The 19,386-nt window shown below is 43.7% G+C and overlaps 1 protein-coding gene across 2 annotated transcripts in view; it reads left to right on the forward strand.

Annotated features, from left to right (window-relative positions):
* The window catches only part of LOC311496777 (uncharacterized protein), a 30,094-nt gene that overhangs the window by 5,690 nt on the left and 5,018 nt on the right, over window positions 1–19,386 (forward strand). For both annotated transcript variants that reach the window (XM_084556759.1, XM_084556758.1), the window contains 6 exons: window positions 525–722; window positions 2,616–2,825; window positions 3,007–3,156; window positions 10,494–10,591; window positions 10,690–11,016; window positions 16,871–16,937. In XM_084556759.1, coding sequence (XP_084412885.1) covers window positions 525–722; window positions 2,616–2,825; window positions 3,007–3,156; window positions 10,494–10,591; window positions 10,690–11,016; window positions 16,871–16,937 — 1,050 coding nt within the window. The remainder of the gene's footprint in view (window positions 1–524; window positions 723–2,615; window positions 2,826–3,006; window positions 3,157–10,493; window positions 10,592–10,689; window positions 11,017–16,870; window positions 16,938–19,386) is intronic.

Raw genomic sequence — 19,386 nt, forward strand, 5'->3', positions numbered from 1 at the left:
ATAAACATTAGCCAATGAAAGAGGGGCCTTTAGCTGCTTAGAAGTTCCCCAGGGTTCCTTTGGGACCTCTCAGACTGTTATGGATTGATCGTCTTCAATCTGTCTGACTGTGGATTATTTGTGGGTTCCAAACTCTTTAGAGATGGTTCTGGAACCTTTTCCAGCCTGATGAGCAACAAATACTCTTTTTCTGAGCTCCTCAGAAAGCTCCTTTGTCCACAAACATGTGTTGTGAAGATCAGACTGAGACAAATCCCTGATTTATTTCAACTAAACCAGGAACTGAACCACACCTGAGTCTCATTACACTGATGGAAACACTTCTGAACAGACGGACTCTGATTTGATCTTGAAAGTAACTTGTAATCCTAGAGGTGAACCTCTCTGATATGTAATATTGGCTCATGTTCCAGAATAAAGAAAAACACAAGTATAATATTTCTGTTTCATGTGTTGGTCAGGACCCGTTCTTACTCAGAGTGAAGTTCTCACTTTGTGACTCAACTATTATTTTCCTCTTTCAGGGATTCCCAAACCTCGAGTGTCTGCCGTTCCCCCGACAACCTCCGCATTCAAACCAACAGCCAATCAGCCGTCGGCACCGGGGTCGGCTGGGCGACCTGCCGCGCCCGCCGCCTCCAAACTTCCTGTCAAGGGTTTACCCACAAGCCTTAGCTCCTCGTCTCTGGGCAGCAACGAGAACAATGGAGCCCCGAGCAAAGGTGACGAATTGGTCCTCCTCCTTTCATATCTCTTCTCTTTCATCTCTACTCATTTCATTTTGCCTTTTAAAGACTCTCACTCACTTCAGGATCCTCAGCTCTTTTCTTTCACATCTGCTCTTTAATATTCCGCCTATTCTTTTGTCTTTTCACTGTTTATGTCTTTAACATTTTCACCTCTTTCATGTCTTTCATGTCCTTCATTTCTTCTCTCTCATCTCTTATTTAATATCTCGCTTATTCTTTAATATCTCTTCTCCTCTGATCTATACCCGTTTAAAGCCTTCCACTAACTTGATTTAAGATCCTTATCTCTTCTTTCACATCGCTTCTCTTTCATATCTTTAATTTCAACTCTCTTCTTTCATTTCTTCTCTCATATCTCTTCTGTCTTTTACATCTCTTTTCTTCCATCTCTTCACTTTTGTCTATAATTTTTCTTCTTTTACCTCTTGTCTTTAATAGGTCTTCTCATTTCCTTCAGATTTCTCATTTAACATCTCACCTGTTCTTTCATATCTTATCCTTAATTTCTTCTCTCAAATCTCTTATTTAATATCTCGCTTATTCTTTCATATCTCTTCTCCTCTCTTCTATACTCGTTTAAAGCCTCCCACTAACTTTATTAAAGATCCTTACCTCTTTTCTTTCTCATCTCTTATTTCTTCTTTCTTATCTCTTTTTCTCGTCTCTTTCATTTCTTCTTTCATATCTCTTTTCGTTCATATCTCTCCTATACTCTTTTGATTTTGCCGTTTAAAGCCTCTCACTGACTTTATTAGATCCATAATTCTTTTCTTTCTTATCTCTTATTTTTCATTCGTTCCTTCACATCTCTTTTCTTTCACATCTCTTCTTTACTCCACTCCATATTTTGCCGTTTAAAGCCTCTCACTGACTCCACAACATCTCAGGTTATTCGACACAGACGAGTTTCCTTCACTTCCCTTCTCTTCGCACTCTCTCCAGAGTTTCCTGGGTTGTCATGGCAACTAGATGAGATATCAGCGATGACGGGAATAGATTCTCTTTGTCCTGGTGACTCAAACTTTCTCCACGTCCTTCTCTCCTGTCGTCGTTGTTGTTGTTTTTCTGAATCGTCCTTTAATTGCAGAGGAGCAAAAACGAGTAAAAATAATCTTGAAGCGGAGCCCAGGACACGAGGACACGAGGACGGGAGCTCGGCCTCAGTCTGCCGTGGTTTCATTTCCACTTCTTTAGTTTTATCGTGATTCAGAAGAGAAGAATTAGAAAAACAAACGTCTGGGACAGATGTGGTCGCCTCCCACCAGGACGTCCACACGTGTTTGGTCAATGCGTCAAACATTTCTACTCATTTCATTTTGCTGCTTGCTCCTGTTTTGTCATTTCTCTTCTCTTTTGTATCTCTCCTTCTCTTTCACATCTATTCTTTCATTGTTTCTCTCACATCTCTTATTTAACGTCTCGTTCCTCTATTTTGTTCATGTCTCTGACATACTCTTTCATATCCTCTTCTTTAATATCTTGCCTCTTTCATTTATTTTTGCTTTCCTATCTCTTCCCCCCCTTTCATCTTTCATATCTCATCTCTTTCCCACATCCTCTCCTCCTTCATCTGCACTCATCTCATTTTTATTTACCCACCCCTTCTCTTTTCTTTCACATCTCTTCTTTCATCTCTCTCTTCTTTTTTTGCATCATTTCTTTCGACCCTCTCGTCTTCTCTTTCTAGACCGACACTCATGTTTGTCGCCCGTTAAAGAACGTCCCGATCGGTTTTCAGATCTGAATGTATGAATCTGATCTGTGACGAGCTGAGCGTCCCTCCGGTGTCTGGATAATAACATGATAGTTATTCTTACGTATTCTCTCAGATTTAACTCCGTCTTACGTCGTCTTCTTCACCATCAGCTTCTCCAGCTTCTCCGGGGACCAAACCAGACGAGCGGCCCAGCAGAAGCACACTTCCTCCGGGCAGCCAGAGTTCGGTGAAACCCCCCACCAGCACCAGTGCTCCCAGCGATGCAGTTCCCAGTCCAACCAGTGGTGTCGCTGTCGCTCTGAAGCCTCCTGTCCCGAGGAGCAGAGCTCTGTCTCTCCAGGCCAGGACGGCTGCTACAGGTCAGATGAACACTTTAAAGGAAGCTTCAAGTTCAGATGTTTAACACAGCGATCCTCAATAATGAGCGTCGCCTTCATTTCCTTTCTACGTTTCTTTCTTTCTTTCCTTCCATCCTCACTTCACTTTCCTTCTTACTGACTGGCTATCGATGGGCTTTGACGTCTTCTGTCCCGTCCACAGGTCTGAAGGCCCCGACAGTGTCCAACCACAACAGGACGGCAGCAAAGACGACCCCCGCCGCCACCGCCGGTCAGGGGACGATAAAGCAGAGCTCCCAGAATCCCTTGCAAAGAAGCGGCTCTGCGAGACTCAGCCGACCGAGCAGCACAGGTGAGAACGTTTGAGAGGTTCTTTGGAGTAACTTGAAATCATCTGACGTGTGATTTTTGACTTTTCTTAAAAGTCTTAAAGAGGTAGTTTGACCACATGATGGCGCTGTTTATAGACAGACGGACAAACTTTCCTTCCTTCCTTCCTTCAGAATTTAGTTAGAGACAGTTCTAAAATATGAACCATCTTTGTTCCTAGTTGTAATCGTTGTGGTTCTGTCGTTGTGGTTCTGTCGTTGTAGTCGTGTTTAGATCGATTCTGGTCTCCAGTATTTTTTAGCAGGTAAATGTTATTTTTTTAAAGGGCCCTCATCAGTTACTCTTCCTGATGTCAGACGGAGCAGAACCCGTCCTGAGCCTCACGTGAGCAGTGTTTAATGATTATTTAGGATCATTACTTTGCTGCTGTTCAGCTGCACAAACACTGACGACAGCCCTGAGCGCTGGGGCCGACATAATGATCATCCCTCTAAAGTCTCTCTGTAATTATTCCGCTGCCAATGACACAAACAGTTTGAGTTTGGAGTGGAGCCACTTCATCTTGGCTGGATTTAACAAACTGTTCCACTCTTCAGACGTCACGTGACACCAGAACCTCGTTTAAAAGCAGCTCAGTCGCCGCTGCTGGTTTCCTCCACGCCGGCCTTGTGAAGCCTGGGCCTGTGGTCGCAGTCGCTCCCCCACGAGTGGTAGCTTACGCCTGGGACTGGGCGCCTGGCTGCCTCCCCTGTGGGGCCGGTCCCAGAGGTCTCTCTGGGGCCACCACTCAGAGACGTACCGCCACCGATGGTTGATTCCTCCACAGCAGCTTTTAGAGCTCAGAGGCTTTGTCGTCAGTCAGCTGTCAGAGATCAGGAGAGGATGTTCTCAGTAGTTACCGTGGAAATACAACCTTTTAATGTAAAAACACAAAGTAGAGCTGTGATAGATTAGAATATGTAATGTCCTTTTACTGCCATGTGGGGCGCCAGCGAGCAGATAGGCCTATCTCTTTTATATCTCTTCCTTCTCTCTCCTTTCATATCTCTTTTCATCTCTTTTCTTTCACATCTCTTCTTTCACGTTTTTTCATTCACATCCGTTTTATTTCAAGTCTCTTCTGTCCCATTTCTTTTTTCACATCTCTTTTCTTTCACATCTTTTCATTCACATCTCTTTGTTCACATCTCTTCTTTTACATCTCTTCTTTCATCTCTCTTCTTTCACATCTCTTTTCTTTCACATCTCTTCTTTCACATCTCTTTGTTCACATCTCTTTTCTTTCATCTCTTATTTCACATCTTTTCTTTCATCTCTCTTTCACATTTCTCCTTTCATATCTCTTTTCATCTCTTTTTTCACATCTCTTCTTTCACGTCTTTTCTTTCACATCTCTTTCACATCTCTTCTTTTACATCTCTTTTCTTTCAACTCCTTTCACATCTCTTTTCTTTCACATCTTTTCTTTCATCTCTCTTTTCACATCTCTTTTCTTTCACATCTCTTCTTTCACATCTCTTCTTTCACATCTCTTTTCTTTCATCTCTCTTTTCATCTCTTTTTTTCACATCTCTTCTTTCACGTCTTTTCTTTCACATCTCTCTTCTTCTACATCTTTTCTTTCGTCGCTCTTTCAAATCTCTTCTTTACATCTTTTCTTCCACATCTCTTCTTTTACATCTCTTTTCTCACATCTTTTATTTCATCTCTCTTCTTTCACCTCTTTTCTTTCATGTCTTTTCTTCCACATCTCTTCTTTCACATCTTTCCTTCATCTCTCTTCTTTCATCTCTTTTCTTTCACATCTCTGAGAACAAAGTGAATTCTTTAGTAATGAAATGAGACTTTATATTATTATATTAGTTTGGGTTTTTTGTGTCACAGTCTGATTTTCTTTTCGTTCAGTACCTCGTCATAGTAGAAAGCTCCCACTGGAGGAAATGTCGTTTTTAAAAACTGTTTATTTTATTGCACTAGAGGTAAATCTACTAGATAAAAGTAAATTATCTAATCATTCTTCAGATTTATTTATTCAGTTCGAGTGTTTCATCCAAACTCTAAACATGGCTCCGTGTTTTCGTCTGCATCCTCTTCATCGACATGATTCATCTCTGGCTCTGGTTCAAGCGGAGGGAGGATGAGAGACCTGAGAAAGTCATGGTGGAGGGAGGGAGGGAGGCAGGGAGGGATTATTCAGATCCCTCCCTGCCTCTCCTCCCCTGCAGCATCCCTCCCTCCCTCCCTCCCCGCCTGCCTCTCTGTGAGTGTGTAGCTTTAGAAGCAGCAGTAAACTAGAAGCGTGTCTTTGTGTGTCTACAGCGTTTCTGTGTCGCTGTGTTTTTAGAGCGAATCCTCTAATCATCAGCAGGATTTACTCTCCTCCTCCCTCCTCCCTCCTCTCTCCTCACTCGTTTCCCTCCTCGCTCTCTCTCCACCTTTCATCGCCGGTCGACTCTCCGCCTGGAACGACGGTGAAGCTCGTGGCTATTTTTGGCGCCATTTTCTCGTTCTCTTCTATTGGCTTTCTGTTTTCGCGGCTTCCCGTCGGTGAAGGCCAGTGTACAGCTCTCCGTTTTTTTTTGTTTTTTTAACACTTCCGAGTCAAGGGTTAAAATTCAGAATCTCCACGTGGCTTCTTTCTTGAGGATGTGAATCCAGCAACTAAAATTACTCATTTTTATTTGAGTTACTCTAACACTATTTCAAATTAAAGAGAAACATTTTTATCCGACAATAAGAAGGAAGTATTTTCCCGGAGTCGCCGTCACACGGGGTTTTTAGGATTCGCCGAGGAAGAACTGGGTCAGGAGGTTCCTGCAGAGAACTTCTGAACGTCGACCATGTTGTGGTCTCCCAGGTTGTCGCTGTCCAACTTCCACGTGAAGCTGACGGCCAAAGGACTTTTCCGAAACCTTCAGCTGCTGTCGGGATGCAGGAAGAACACGGTCGTCTTCCACGCAGGTCTGGACGCCTCCTCTTCCCCTCATCCAACCGTCCAACCGTCCCAGTGTCTCATCCGTCTGTCCTCCATCAGTGTTTCTTTTATTTTAGTCCATCCATCTTTTATTCCCAGCATCATCATCCTCCTCCTCCTCCTGTTAATTCCCCCCATGTAGACCTGAAGGGTGCCTTTGAAAAACGTTCGGCCATGTTGTTTTTAGCTCATCTGTGCTTGTGAGTTGGAAAGCCTGATGAGACTCAGCCTTTCACACCACCTCCTCCTCCTCCTCCTCCTCCACCTCCTCCTCTAGTTTTCCTGCATGGTGTCGCCATTGTTGCCCCAGCCTCTGCTCCCCAGTGGGGGGGCTCTTTCAGCATTGTTTCGGATGCGTAGAGTCACAATAGGGCCGTCAGTCGGCTTGGTGTGTTTGTGTTTGGAGGGTTTCTGCACGAGCGCCTCAGCAGTGGCGTGATGAATAGCCGTGGCCACCGGGTTCTTTTCAGCCCCGATACCCCGGCCACGTGACCTGCACACTAAACCAGAAATAGCCGAGGACGCATCTGGCTTTGACTTAATCAACCGTTAGGACGGTGAATCAGAAACGTGCAAATAAAATCTCGAGTCTTGAGGTTAAAATCTGAAGCTGTTTGTACATAATCTGACACAAATGATAAAATATCCTCATGTGGTTATTTATACAGATTTATCACTCTAGCTCAGTTTCATTAAAAGGCATAAGATGCAAGTTTTTACAGTTTTATTGTTAAAAATGGGTCAAATATTTAATGATATTACATATCCAGGGAATCCTGTTTGCACCCATGTGACACTGTGCAGGTATAACTTAAAATTATATTGCGATTTTTAATTTTTAATAAAATCCTAATTTCTTGTCTTGTGTTAATTAGCCTAAACAAGACAACGTTAGCCCAAACAAGGTAATGTTAGCTTCTTTGCTAGCCCCGGCAAGATAATGTTTGCTTTTTAATTATCCCAAATTAGACAATATTAGTTTCTTTAGCCTTTAACGATCGCTTAAGTAAGTATGTTAGCCCAGACAAGATCATGTTAGCTGCTATGTTAGCCTAAAACAGACAATATTAGCATTAACAAGATAATCTTAACTATTACATTAGGCCAAACATGATAACATTAGCCGCTATATTAGCCCAAACAGCCAACGGTAGCCTGAGAAGGATGACTTAAGTAACTATGTTAGCCCAGACAAGATAATGTTAGCTCATGTGTTAGCCTAAGCAAGTGAATCTTAGCTACTTAATTAGCCTAAACAAAATAATGTTAGGCGCTAAGTTAAAAAAAAAAAATATTAGCCACTTAATTAGCCCAAAGAGATAATATTAACATTAACAAGATAATCTTAACTATTGCATTAGCCCAAACAAGATAATGTTAGCTTCTGTGCTATCCAAAACAAGATAACGTTAGCTATTATTAATATTAGCTGCTACGCTAGCCAAGCTAACAGTAGCCTCATAAAGAAAACTGAGACAACTCTATTCTTCTGTCCATATAATGCATATATTAAAATCTACAATTAGATATTATTTTTCCACTATTGTTTACTGTTGCCATGGCGATAAGACCCCCCATAATATTTTATTTTCTTACTTTTTCTTACAGAATTGCTCATATAATGTAATTAGTTCAAACACATTAAAACATTTTTTACATTTAGTCAGTATCTGGTCGTATTAGTGTGGTTCTGTGGTGAACGTTCAGCTCTAGGTCTTGCGGCGGTGGCGTCGTCCCATCTGAGCTCAGCGTCACGTGTTTCGGCTGCAGCCTGAGCTCCACAGACCCACTTCCCTGCCGTCGCCCTGAAATGTAGGTTAGCTCAGGCTTTAGTCAAACATTCATGCACACAGCCAGCGGTTCAGACGAGGCCGGCCAGTCGACCAGCCTCTAATCCCATGTTTTTCCTGATGTGGTGGCAGATGAGGGCATTAGATGAGGGCATTAGAGGAGGACGCGTCCACTGGACTGGAAGAGAAACAGTAGATCTGGGTAGAAGGAGGTAGAGATGTTCCCTGGAGGGAGAGGGAGAGGGAGGGAGGGAGAGAGGGAGGGAGGGAGAGAGGGAGAGAGGGAGGGAGGGAGAGAGGGAGAGAGGGAGGGAGGAACACATCTGGAGCTGAAACCTCATGTAGAACAAGGAGGTGAACTAATGATGATGAGTAGAGGTTCTGGAGGTAATCTGGAATAAATCTATTCTCTCTGAGCATGTCTGCTCCCCGTAAACATCAGGTGAGGAGACCAGGAGGGACAGACTACCTCTTCTCCTCCTCCTTCTCCTTCTTTTTATTCTTCTTCTCCTTCTTTTCCTCCTCGTTCTATTCCTTCTTCTTCGTCTCCTTCTTCTTCTACTTCTTCCTCCTCCTCCAACTCCTCCTCCTTCTCCTTCTCCCTTCTTCTTCTTCCCCTCCCCTTCTCGTTCTTCTCCTCCTCCTCCCCCTTCTTCTCGTTCTCCTCCTCCTCCTCCTTCTCGTTCTCCTCCTCCTCCTCGTCCTCCTCCTCGTCCTCTTCAGGTAGAAGAATCATCGTCCATGTGAAGGTGATTCTTCTGGTCCGTTATCTTTAATCAAGCGGTGGATGAAAATAAAGTGGTTGCTAGGAGACCTGGTGATCTGTGTTGATCATGTGAGCGGGTCGTGGACATGTGTGCGCCGCCTAGTGACGTGTCCCGCAGGCTTGTTTCCACGGTAACGGTCGTGTGCGTGGGAGATGAGTCTCCAGGCTCCTGATGTTTCCTCCGGTCAGTTTATAACAGAAGCAGTTTGAAGATCCTGATGATGAAGTTAACACCTGATCTCACCTGGTTTTAATGAACATGAGGCTCCAGCACCTGAGATCTGATCTCAGTTTGTCTGCTAACAAGCAGCGCCATCATGTGGTCAGTACAATCCTCCTCCTCCTCCTCCTCATCCTCCTCTCTTTCCTGATAACTGATTGGACACATCTTCTCACTCAGTGGTTTTTACTTTATTATTATTTTCATTCTTATTTTCTATGTTGTAGATTATCTTTTATCATATTTTAGATTCTTCATCATCGTCCTCTCTCTGATCTTGTTTTAACCGTCTGGTTTCTCTCTCAGTCTGGGCTCAGCAGCTCTGCATGACTGCATGGCAGACTCCAGGTATAAACCTTCATCATCATCATCATCCTCATCATCCTCATTCATGATGTCACCTCCCTGTAATTAGTTTTATCGATGTAAAGCGTCGACACACGTGTTCAGAGTCGACTCATTCAGTTTCACAAAGTGTCTTAAAACATGGAGGCAAGACGGTGACGTTACCATGGAGTCTGGATTTATTCTCCATCCTTGAGTCACTTTGAACCTCCTCCTCTTTGAACCTCCTCTTCTTCCTCTTCTTCGTCTCCTTCTTTCTTTTTCTTCTCTTTATTTTGTTCTTTTTCTCCAAGACTGTTAAGACCCATTGATGTTATGACCCACTGATGTTATGACCCACTGATGGGACTCTTGAGAACCAGAGAAACCAGTAGGGCTGGTCTCAGCTCTTGTTGGCCTCCTGCAGGGGGCAGCAAATCTCAGGACCCTGTTTCATCTGCGCTGGTTTCCTCCAGCGTTCTCACACTTTTTGGAATTTCCAGTTTGGTTTTCAGTCTCTCGTTAGTAAATTTACCTTTGGTCCTTTTAATTATGACAAAAGAAGAAGAAAGAACAGTTGTTATTTGATTCATATTAAACCAGAAGTTTATGTAGGTGAAGAAGAAGAAGAATTTGTTTCCACGAGTCAATGATTTCAAATCCTTTCTTCTGGTCTTTCCCCTTCCATCCTCCTTCCTTAAGTTCTCTCCTTCTTCCATCCATCCTTCTTTCCTTCCTTGTATCCTTCTATTGCCCCTTCCTATCCATCCTTCCTTCCTTCCTTCTTTCCTCTGCAATTTCCCTTTCCCCTTCCTTAATTTCTCTCTTCCATCCATCCTTCTTTCCTTCCTTGTATCCTTTCCTTCCTTCCTCCCATCCTTCCATCCATCCTTCCTTCCAAAGAACTAACGTCAGGATGGAAGAAAGAAATCCTAGAGAGTGAGAGAGAGAGATAGAAGCGAGATGAGATGGACCGACAGAGGAGAGGAGACGGGAAAGTTGTGTCGATCTCCCTCTAATTGCTTTGTCTCAGCTAATGCACTCCTTAATGCACACCATTACCACGCATTCCCATGATGCATCTGTTTCTGGAGGGTGTATTCTCATTTACCAGAGACGTTGTTTTTCCGCTCTGTGTTTGGATGGACGCCGTTCTCCGGCTGTGGAGGAGTGTTTTTCTGGTGTTTTCTGTTGTGTGTCGTTGGGCCGTGGGTGGAATGTGTGGACGCTATGTTGAATGTTGCACCTGCCGCCCGCACACTAAGAGGCCGCCGTTCTCTTGCAGTGGATAAAAACAAGCCTCGGGAGGCGCCGGTGAGAACGACCAACGCCAACGCTGCAGGAGGAGGCGACCACAACCAGCAGCTGCCTCCACCAGACCTGGTACACCACCACCTTCTTCTGGATCTCACTTCTTTGTGGTCCCAAAGTGTTTTCCATCAAACTGAAGACGACTTTATGTTCCTGCGTTCTCTTTTTAGGTACCAGATGTGGTGAACGCCAATGCACCAGCTGCACCGGTCCTCCCAGGTCCTGCTGCTGACAACAGCGGCGCTACGACGGGCACCACTGGACACTCTGGGATCAAAGCAAGAACTGCAGGGTCCCGGCCAAGCCCCAAAACAGGGTCCCGTCTACAGAATGCATCGAAGGCTGGGGCGGCCGGGACGGTCCCGACTAAGCAGACCCAGAGCAAAGAGCAGGCAGAGAAGAAGAACCAGGCCATCATCCAGCTGAGGAAGCTGCTCGTCCAAGGAAATAAGAGAGTGGAGGCTCTGGCTACAGTCATCCAACATCTCTTCTCTGAGGTACTTGTTCCTTCAGCTTTATATTTTAACCTCCTACAACAGAATCTAGTTGTCGGTGCTGATTTTTTTCTGGGTGCTTCAAATGATGCCGACTGGAACGGAGCAGCTCTTGTACGAGTTGCGTTTCAGACCAGACGTTGTGGTCAATTTCTGGGGAGGAGGTTACGATGTAGATGTGACACAGAAACCGAAATCTGACTTAAGTTTAGTAAACAGTGACGCTGTGACACTCCAGAGGTGACTATGACCTTGTCCTCTTGAGACCTGATCTCAGTTTGTGTGTCTGTAAATAAGCAGCGCCATCATGTGGTCAGTAGAATATTGTACCAGCTGCTGTCTCTAATGGATCTCCACCTACCGCTGTTTCAGAACCATGAACAGCTCGTTGTTGACTTGGGAACATGATTTTGGAACAAGCTGTAAAGTCTCTCAGACGTTAAGTTCTTCTTTATTTAAGAGACAAACCTCAGATTAGAACTGAACCCTGGAAGCTTCCATCCTCAGAGGAAGCTGCTGAGAAAGATGAAATTATTCTAGTTTACATTTATTTCTTATTTAGTTAGTTGACATCTCCAAGAACAGAATCTTTTAAAATAATTTCTAATAGTGGTTGAATGAATGAGTTAAACTCCTCTTCCGTAGATCAGCCCTGTTGAGTAGGTGGTCTTTAATGTGACCCAGGAAGAAGGTCCCAGACCACCTCCACAATGTGGACTGAGACCAGATCAGTGTTCACACCTGGACTTTAACATGGACACTAGTGATCAGATCAGGACGGATGGTTTTGCTGCTGATAACGGGTTATTCTACTGATAACAAACTGCTTTCACTGAGAGGCCTGCAGATAACAGCTGTCTAGAGTTTATTTTCATGCCAAACACGAAAACAGGAATGCGACGTTGAAAGTGACGTTGACCTGCAGCTATTAGTCCGATTAGTTTCACAACACAGGCTATGAAACTCACAGATCCTTCCAGCGTGTTTGGCAGATCGGTTGAAAACAAGCCTGTGCAATAAACTCCAGTATGTGCGCTCGTAAAATCTCCACAAGGACTCATTGACTGACGGCATTAGCGCTGCTCTGAATAAGCCCTCCGGCGACAGCATAGAAAAAAACACTCCTGATCACTTCAGACTGAGAGGCAACGTTAATTTATTTATCACGGACAATAAGATAAACGAAACAAGACTCAACTAATCAGACAGCAAATATTTACAGAGCAGACTCTCCATGTCCGGGACTCTCAGGCCGACACATCCTGGAGCCGGTCTGGACCAATCAGCGGCCTTCAACCTGTGACGATTAACCAGCTGCAGTAAAAACAGGCTCAAATATTAAACCACAGTAAAGTCGTGTCTCCTCTTTCCTCTCTTGCAGCCGAGGAAAGTCTTCTAGTAATAAAACTGAGGCAATTTATTTATCTTTTGGATTTATACGAGTCATTCTGTGTCTTCAGCTAAAAAAAAGAGGATCGGAGTTCCTCAGGGGTCAAATCTGGGTCCTCTTTTATTTTTGTTTTTACTGTTTAATCTGTTAAATCTATGCCTCGATGCCTCGCTGCATTTCTGCCTGCGATATTTCAAATGATTTAAACCTGCCCGGTGAGATCATGATGTGCCAACAGAAGGAGTGTGAGGAATGCACTTTGTCCAAAAACTCGTTGTGCACGCTAAGAAAACAAAGCCTAACACTTACGGCAGTAAAGCTCAGTCACCGTCACACTGCGTTTACGTCCATCGGCTTGTTACACAGCAGCAGGACGTCTGTGTTGTTAATGGTAGCTGGGCGTGGACAGGCCTCTCCCCGCCTAAAAACAGCCATTACTCCTCAAATAGCAGCGCTGTCACATCACCAACAACTGTTGACTGAGGGTTTAATTATAGGCTGAGGAGGTTTGGCTCAGATTTTCCAGAGGGGTAAGGACGAGGTGCAGATAACTGATCGTTTCCTCTTGTGAATTAAAACTGTTCATGTACAAACACGTCTGCCTTTAAAGTGGAGGAAAAAGAAGCATCCTCATTAGCGGAAACATCGCAGAGACTCTGTTTACTACAAAACAGTATTATTATAACAATCAACACCTTCTCGTGAGGTTTCTCCTCGGGGCAGCAGCTCTACCCGGAAACAAATATTGACAGTTGACGTGGCGTCGGACAAAATCGTTTTATGTGGAATCATCTTTGAGTTTGATGCAAAGTGGAGTCTGAGTCTTCTGCTATAATAGGCGGTTTAGGCTTCTGTGTCAATTTGATTCCGTAGCACAGACCCTGATACTGTAGCCTGACGTGCCCCTCTACACAAGAAAACCACAAGAGCTGTGATTGGGCCGCTGGGTAGTGGCGTGTTTCTGCTTTAGTGTTTTCCAGCTGCTTCTCCATCTCCGCAATTTTCGAATTGATTGTTTTGGACGAATAAAGATGGAACACATGGAGGAAAGGTTAACTGAAGAGGTTCAGAGATACAAACATTTGTACGACTCGTCTTCAGCGAAAGTTTCAGTCACAATTGTTGAAAGCGAAGCAGAAAGTAGCACAGCGCCGACTAGTATTTGAGTGGCGTTGTTACAGAGCGAGCCAGATTGACGAGTGTGCAACTATAAATGGCTCACACCGACTTAGTTTATAGCATCTATGTCCCGCAGGACTATATAAGAGCCTTAAGACTAGTCTTCTCTGTTGTGGCGTGGTAGCATACCTCAGTGACTAAAAGCGTCGCCTGAGCTGCTAGACAAGAATAAACTCATTAAATGATTAATTTATTTACTCAGTAACTCCCTGTGTCTTTATTTATTCTATGATCAGAGATGTTTCTTTCTCAGCAGTGACGTTACTCTGAGGATGGAAGCTTCTCAGGGTTCAGTTTTAGAAGTGAAAGAAAAAAAAAAAGCTGGACAGGTGTGATTTTATTTTAACGCGTTGGCTCTTTGGACCCTGATTTAAATGGTTTTCCATCAGAATGTTGTAGAAGTGTAAAGGTATGCGGTATCGATTTGAAGGACGTCCCGCCCGGTGAAAGGCGGAGGCGCTGGACGGAAGGAATGCAGCGGCAGCGGCTCCTCGGGCCCTGGAGCTCTGTGATTTATAGGTCTGAGATAATGTGTGCAGTGTTTTTATCTGAGGCATGAATATCAGTGTTATCTAATCAGCCCTGCACACTTGAAAGGCGACTGGTGAAAATAAACATGCAGAGCTACTTTCCCCTGAGGGTGGGCTGAAGGCTGTTTGCTTTAGTGGAGGAGGCTGTGGTGGGGTTACTCCTCTACTTGTTCCTGTTCAAGAAACTCCACAAGTCCATTTGCATTTGTTTCAGTTTTTTAGGGGGATAATCTCTGTTAATGAGCGTCCTTTTATTATTATTTATTTGGTGTTTGGTGTAATTTGAGGCTCCGGGTTGTGACGCAAATTTACAGTAAACTTTAAACTGAAGACAGAGGAGCGACTTAAAAGCAGATCCGCCAGTTTTGCGCGACTGATAGAAAAGAGGAGAAAGTCAGATAAGAGTAAAGACATGAAGCGAAAGGGAGGCGGTGCAGAAATAACTCGCATTCCTCCGTCATGCCGAATCCAAGCAGCAGCAGCAACAGCAGCAGCAGGAGGAGGAGGAACAGATGGAGGGAGGAGGGTAGGTCTGTGGTGAACAGGTAGAGAGAGGGAGGAGAAAGTGTGTGCTTTGTAGTAGTTTGTGTCAGCCGGTGACAAGGGAGGACGGACGGGAGTGTTTCTTCATTCCTGCAGACATGGGCTCCACCGAGAGCAAACCCCACTCAAAGCCCAGCAAGGCTTCCCATCATCACCGCAAGAAGAAACGCAAGGTTTGTTTCCGTTTCAGCTGCTCGGTACGTTCTGCTTTTATTCCAGAGAAACTCTCCTTAAACTCGGACACAGCTCGCTTAGGGGGGAGCGCTCTTTGTTCCTGAGCCTTCGGACAGCAGATGGACTTTACCACGTTTTAGTGTGTTTCCGTGGTAAATCCCTCCACAGCTGTCGTAAAAGCTGCTGATGCTGCAAAAGAGTCAGTGTGACTCATTCAGATGTGGTGTTGTGTTGTGGAGCGCAGCGGTTTGCACTTTGTACGCTGGGGAAAATGTACGTTAGTCCCACGTGTCTTGCACTCCCTTGCCAGTTCATTAGGTACGCGAGTGAAAACAGTCGTGGCATTCAGCGTGAGTTTGAGAGCTGTTGATTCAAATGTGTTTTCATCATTTATTACTATTGAACTGTATCGTGTTGTAGTAAAAAAAAATCTTATCGGTCCAGGGACCCCCTAAGTCCACTGTCCCCGTATGCCTGTGTAGAATCACATACATGGGTCCGGGTCAGGTTGAGTGAGTAATTATAATTTAATTTAAAGTAAGAACTGGACGTACTCAGAAAAACTTGATCAAGAATGTCAATAAACTCCAACTTTCCAGTCCGTGAGTTAAGTTTTTAAGGCAGCTCCTGTGTTCTAATAAACTAATTTAAGTTCCGCAAGGCTCTGTTTAAGGTCCTCTTGACTTCACCTTTGAGATTATGTCGCGCGGTTCTCCTGTAAGTTAATTCCTTAAACCAAAGCCCCGTGTATTATTTACATGTTTTGAGACAAACCGACAACCTATATACACTCACTGGCCAAAACATTAGGTACACTAGCGAATGCTTTCAGATTTAACAAACAAATTTAAATCTCGTCTTTATGAAGGTTCTGGTATTTAGCATTAGTTTCAAATAACTGACAAAGATGTTGATTCAGCTGTATGGCGTACCATTGAATTGTCTCACGTTCCTTTTGCTTTGACACAAACTACATCCTCCAAAATGATCCTCAAGAGTGAATCACCACCTTTATGGCGCCATTTCAAAATCAACTGAACATTAGGACAGTCATGAGGGAGGTATTTACTTCACTTTGGTGACTAATGATTTAGTGAGTGTGAGGAGATTTCCCTGAAGACTACGCCTGAATCTGAATTTAAAAAGGCAGACGGTATGTTCACCTGACATTGCTGCAGGGCAGACATGTGACATTTCAGGTTTTGTCAGGTCGTTATTTATTCATCCTTAATTGAAGTTAAGTTTTCTTTGCCTGTAGAGATACTTGGATTTTTACTGCCTGCTCGTTTCTGGAGTTTAGTTTTTAACTGAGAAATCCCACAATAGAAAAATGATTCAGCGCAACCGAAGCCAAAGCAGAAGCCACAGGTTTCAGACAGATGTTAATACACTGAGACAGAAACAGCCGTGGGATTAAAGGAAACACTAGACATGTTGTATTAATGACAAATACACTCAGGCCTTGAATTGGGCAATCTGGTCACACCTGGTATTAATTAAAATGTGTCTCCACATGCGTCCTCAGCCAGCACTTGAAATCTGATCTCAGTTTGTGTGTCTGTAAATAAGCAGCGCCATCATGTGGTCAGTAGAATATTGTACCAGCTGCTGTTTCTAATGGATCTCTACCTACCGCTTTTTCAGAACCACAAACAGCTGTTTGTCGTGTGCGATCGTTCGGGTCGGATGTTAATGAAGTATCTGAACGTCTACGTTGACGTGTTTGATGTCAAAGATGCAGTGATTTCAGTCAAAGTAAATGTTGTCCAACTCAGATTGAGGAAACTCTAGCGAAGATTTCAGTAATGAAAACAGTCTCGTGATGACACTATATAACCAAGCTTTAAAGACAGGATCGGCTCTAAATGAACAAAAAACGTCCTTTTAATGCGACTCTCAGGCTAAATCTACCGTTCTCCAACAGTAGGGGAGAGTTACTAGACCTTCTGTGGTGGATAAACAATGTCAGACTTGAAGTGATAAACTGCTGTTAGTGTTCGAGTTCAAACTGAGTCTCTTCTTCTTCTTCTTCTCTTCACAGCGCGAGGAAACCTTGAAGCAGAAGAAGGAGCTGTCGCTGGAACTTTCAAACCTCCGAGACGAGCTGAGTAAGAGACTGCTCATACGTTCTCCCCCTCTCTCCTATTTGCATATGAACACACAGCATGAAGCTTATCAGGAACAGAACAACTGCCGTTGGAAAAAAGAAAAAAGAAAAGAGCTGTGCTGTAACACTGAAGCAGCAGCTGCTCAGTCTTATGAAAGGAGGCCCTGAGCGAGAGACGCCTGCACACAGGCTGCAACCTGTCAGCATGTCCGTCATCTGCTCCCTGCACCTGTGTTTTTATGGCAGCGCTCAAACATTAGCATCAGTGGTTTGTCAGGGTCAATACTCAAAAACAAAATAACATAAAGCTGAAACAACTGGACTTGTTGTGTTTCTAGAAGACGTTTCATCCAAGTCTTCAGCTCTAAATGACTGGTGGTGAGTTTAGGTTTTAATTAGGAACGTCTGTGGGCGGTGTCCACCTCAAAGTCACATGACTAGAGTCTATTAATGACCAGATACTCACCTGGAACCTGTACCTGTAACAAACCCTGTTCATGGGAGTTTCTGACGGGCAACATCCAAACTACTTGGATGACATGTAAGTTAATACTGACATGTATTCTAGAAACTCAACATGTCCAGTTGAGTTTATATTAAACAAAGATCAGGCATAAAATTATGACCACCTTCCTAATATTGTGTAGATGTCTCGTTTGGTGACTCGTCAGAGAATGGACATGGACCTTCTGAGGGTGTCCTGTGGAGTCTGGCAACAGAATGTTGTTAGTGGGGTTGTTAGTGTCAGGCTGCATCCTGCTGGGGATGGCTGCTGCCATCAAGGAGTGTCATTGCTATGGGGTGGGGGTGCCTGGTGGCCAATGAATGCCAGGTCCAAACGTTTAACAGCAGAACATTGAATTGTCACAAGATGTTATTAACTTCTCTTGTCAATGGTTTTAATGTTGTGGCAGATCGAAAAATCTGTCTACATAATCTCAAAAGTGAAATTAAGAGGACCTTAAATAGAGCCTTGAGGAACTTATTTTAGTTTATTAGAAAAGAATGAGTTGCTTTTAAAAATCCATGGACTGGAAATCTTATTTTTAACATTTGAAACTAATGCTGAGTACCAGAACCTTCATGGAGACCAGATTTAGAGCACTTACTAGTGTACCTAATAAAGTGGCCGGCTGTTTTTGCTCTATTATTAACTACCCTATATTGGCGGATATAAATGTGACTGTGGTGACATGGTATCATACCAATAGAAATGTAATTAACTTGGATAACATTGAGATGTTTTAGCGATTGTTAGCTTGTTAAGTTGATGTAGAAACAGCGTCAGAAAGGTGGAGGATGTCGTTTGTGGACTGGACCATGTCAAAATAATAGCAACACGTGTCAGTTGAATGGAACTAGAAAATGAAAACTTGAATATATGTTTATGCAGAACTTGTGTCTGAGTTGCCGTCAGCTGTCGTTGGCTTTGCGTCTCCGTCAGCACAGCGACACACTCCCTCCACAGCTGCTCCAGCTGTATCCAGCTGTTAAGTAAACCAGAATATTCTCATCATCACAGGCAGGGTTGTTGTGTCAACTGTAAGCTGATGGAAACTCTTAAAGCAGTGAGAAGATCCCTCAGTGTGCAGGTGTAGTTTTTTTTCCTTTTTTTAAATCTGGACATAAATCAAAATAGTGGTGGAGATGATGCAGGTGGAGGATGTAGGAGGCATGCGTGTGCTTGTAAGAGTTTAATTCAGAAGGAATGAGTCCTGCTGCATATTTCTGAGCTGATGTCTTTTTTTTTGTTTGTTTTGGTTTATAAGGCGGGGGGCGGGGGGTCTTGGATGTCACGTAATTAAACTGGAATGTAGCCGAATGATCAAACACACAGAAAATGTGTTTTTCCTTTTCTTGTTGAGAGTGGAGCCAAAGCATGTGGAGCTCCCCCTGGTGGCTGGCTGCAGTATGGTTTGTAAGCTCTGCCCCCTTCCATGTTAGTGGGTGGGATGCAGATGCGTGTTCAAGCGTCCATGTTTCTGAGAAGTTTTAGTTATTTGAGGTTATAAAAAAAAAAACAGGATGTGATATTGTGATGATTGACAGTTGCCATAAATAATCATTTGTCTGCGTGAAAGCTACTAAATGAGTAGTTGCGCTGTAAACTCTTATTTGCACGTTCCGTCAATCATCATGATGTCACTTCCTGTTTTTATAGCGTCAAATAACTAAAACGAAACTTCAATATACAAACATTACCATTCACTAACATGGAGTGGGCGGAGCTTATGACCTATACTGCAGCCAATCAGCAGGGGGAGCTCTACATGCTTTTGTTCTAGTTTAGAGGAGTTGTCATGGCGGCCACTTTTTCCTACACTCTACGGCTCCAAACTCACAAGATGGTGCCGCCTTTATCCCTGGAATTTGAAGAGGTGGAGATACAGTCTGTGTTCTCCCACACTTATTAAGAATTATTTCTACTTTTCTAACTATTTCCTCCTGTT

Source organism: Chelon labrosus (genome assembly GCF_963514085.1).
Source record: "Chelon labrosus genome assembly, chromosome: 2".
Lineage (NCBI taxonomy): Eukaryota > Metazoa > Chordata > Actinopteri > Mugiliformes > Mugilidae > Chelon > Chelon labrosus.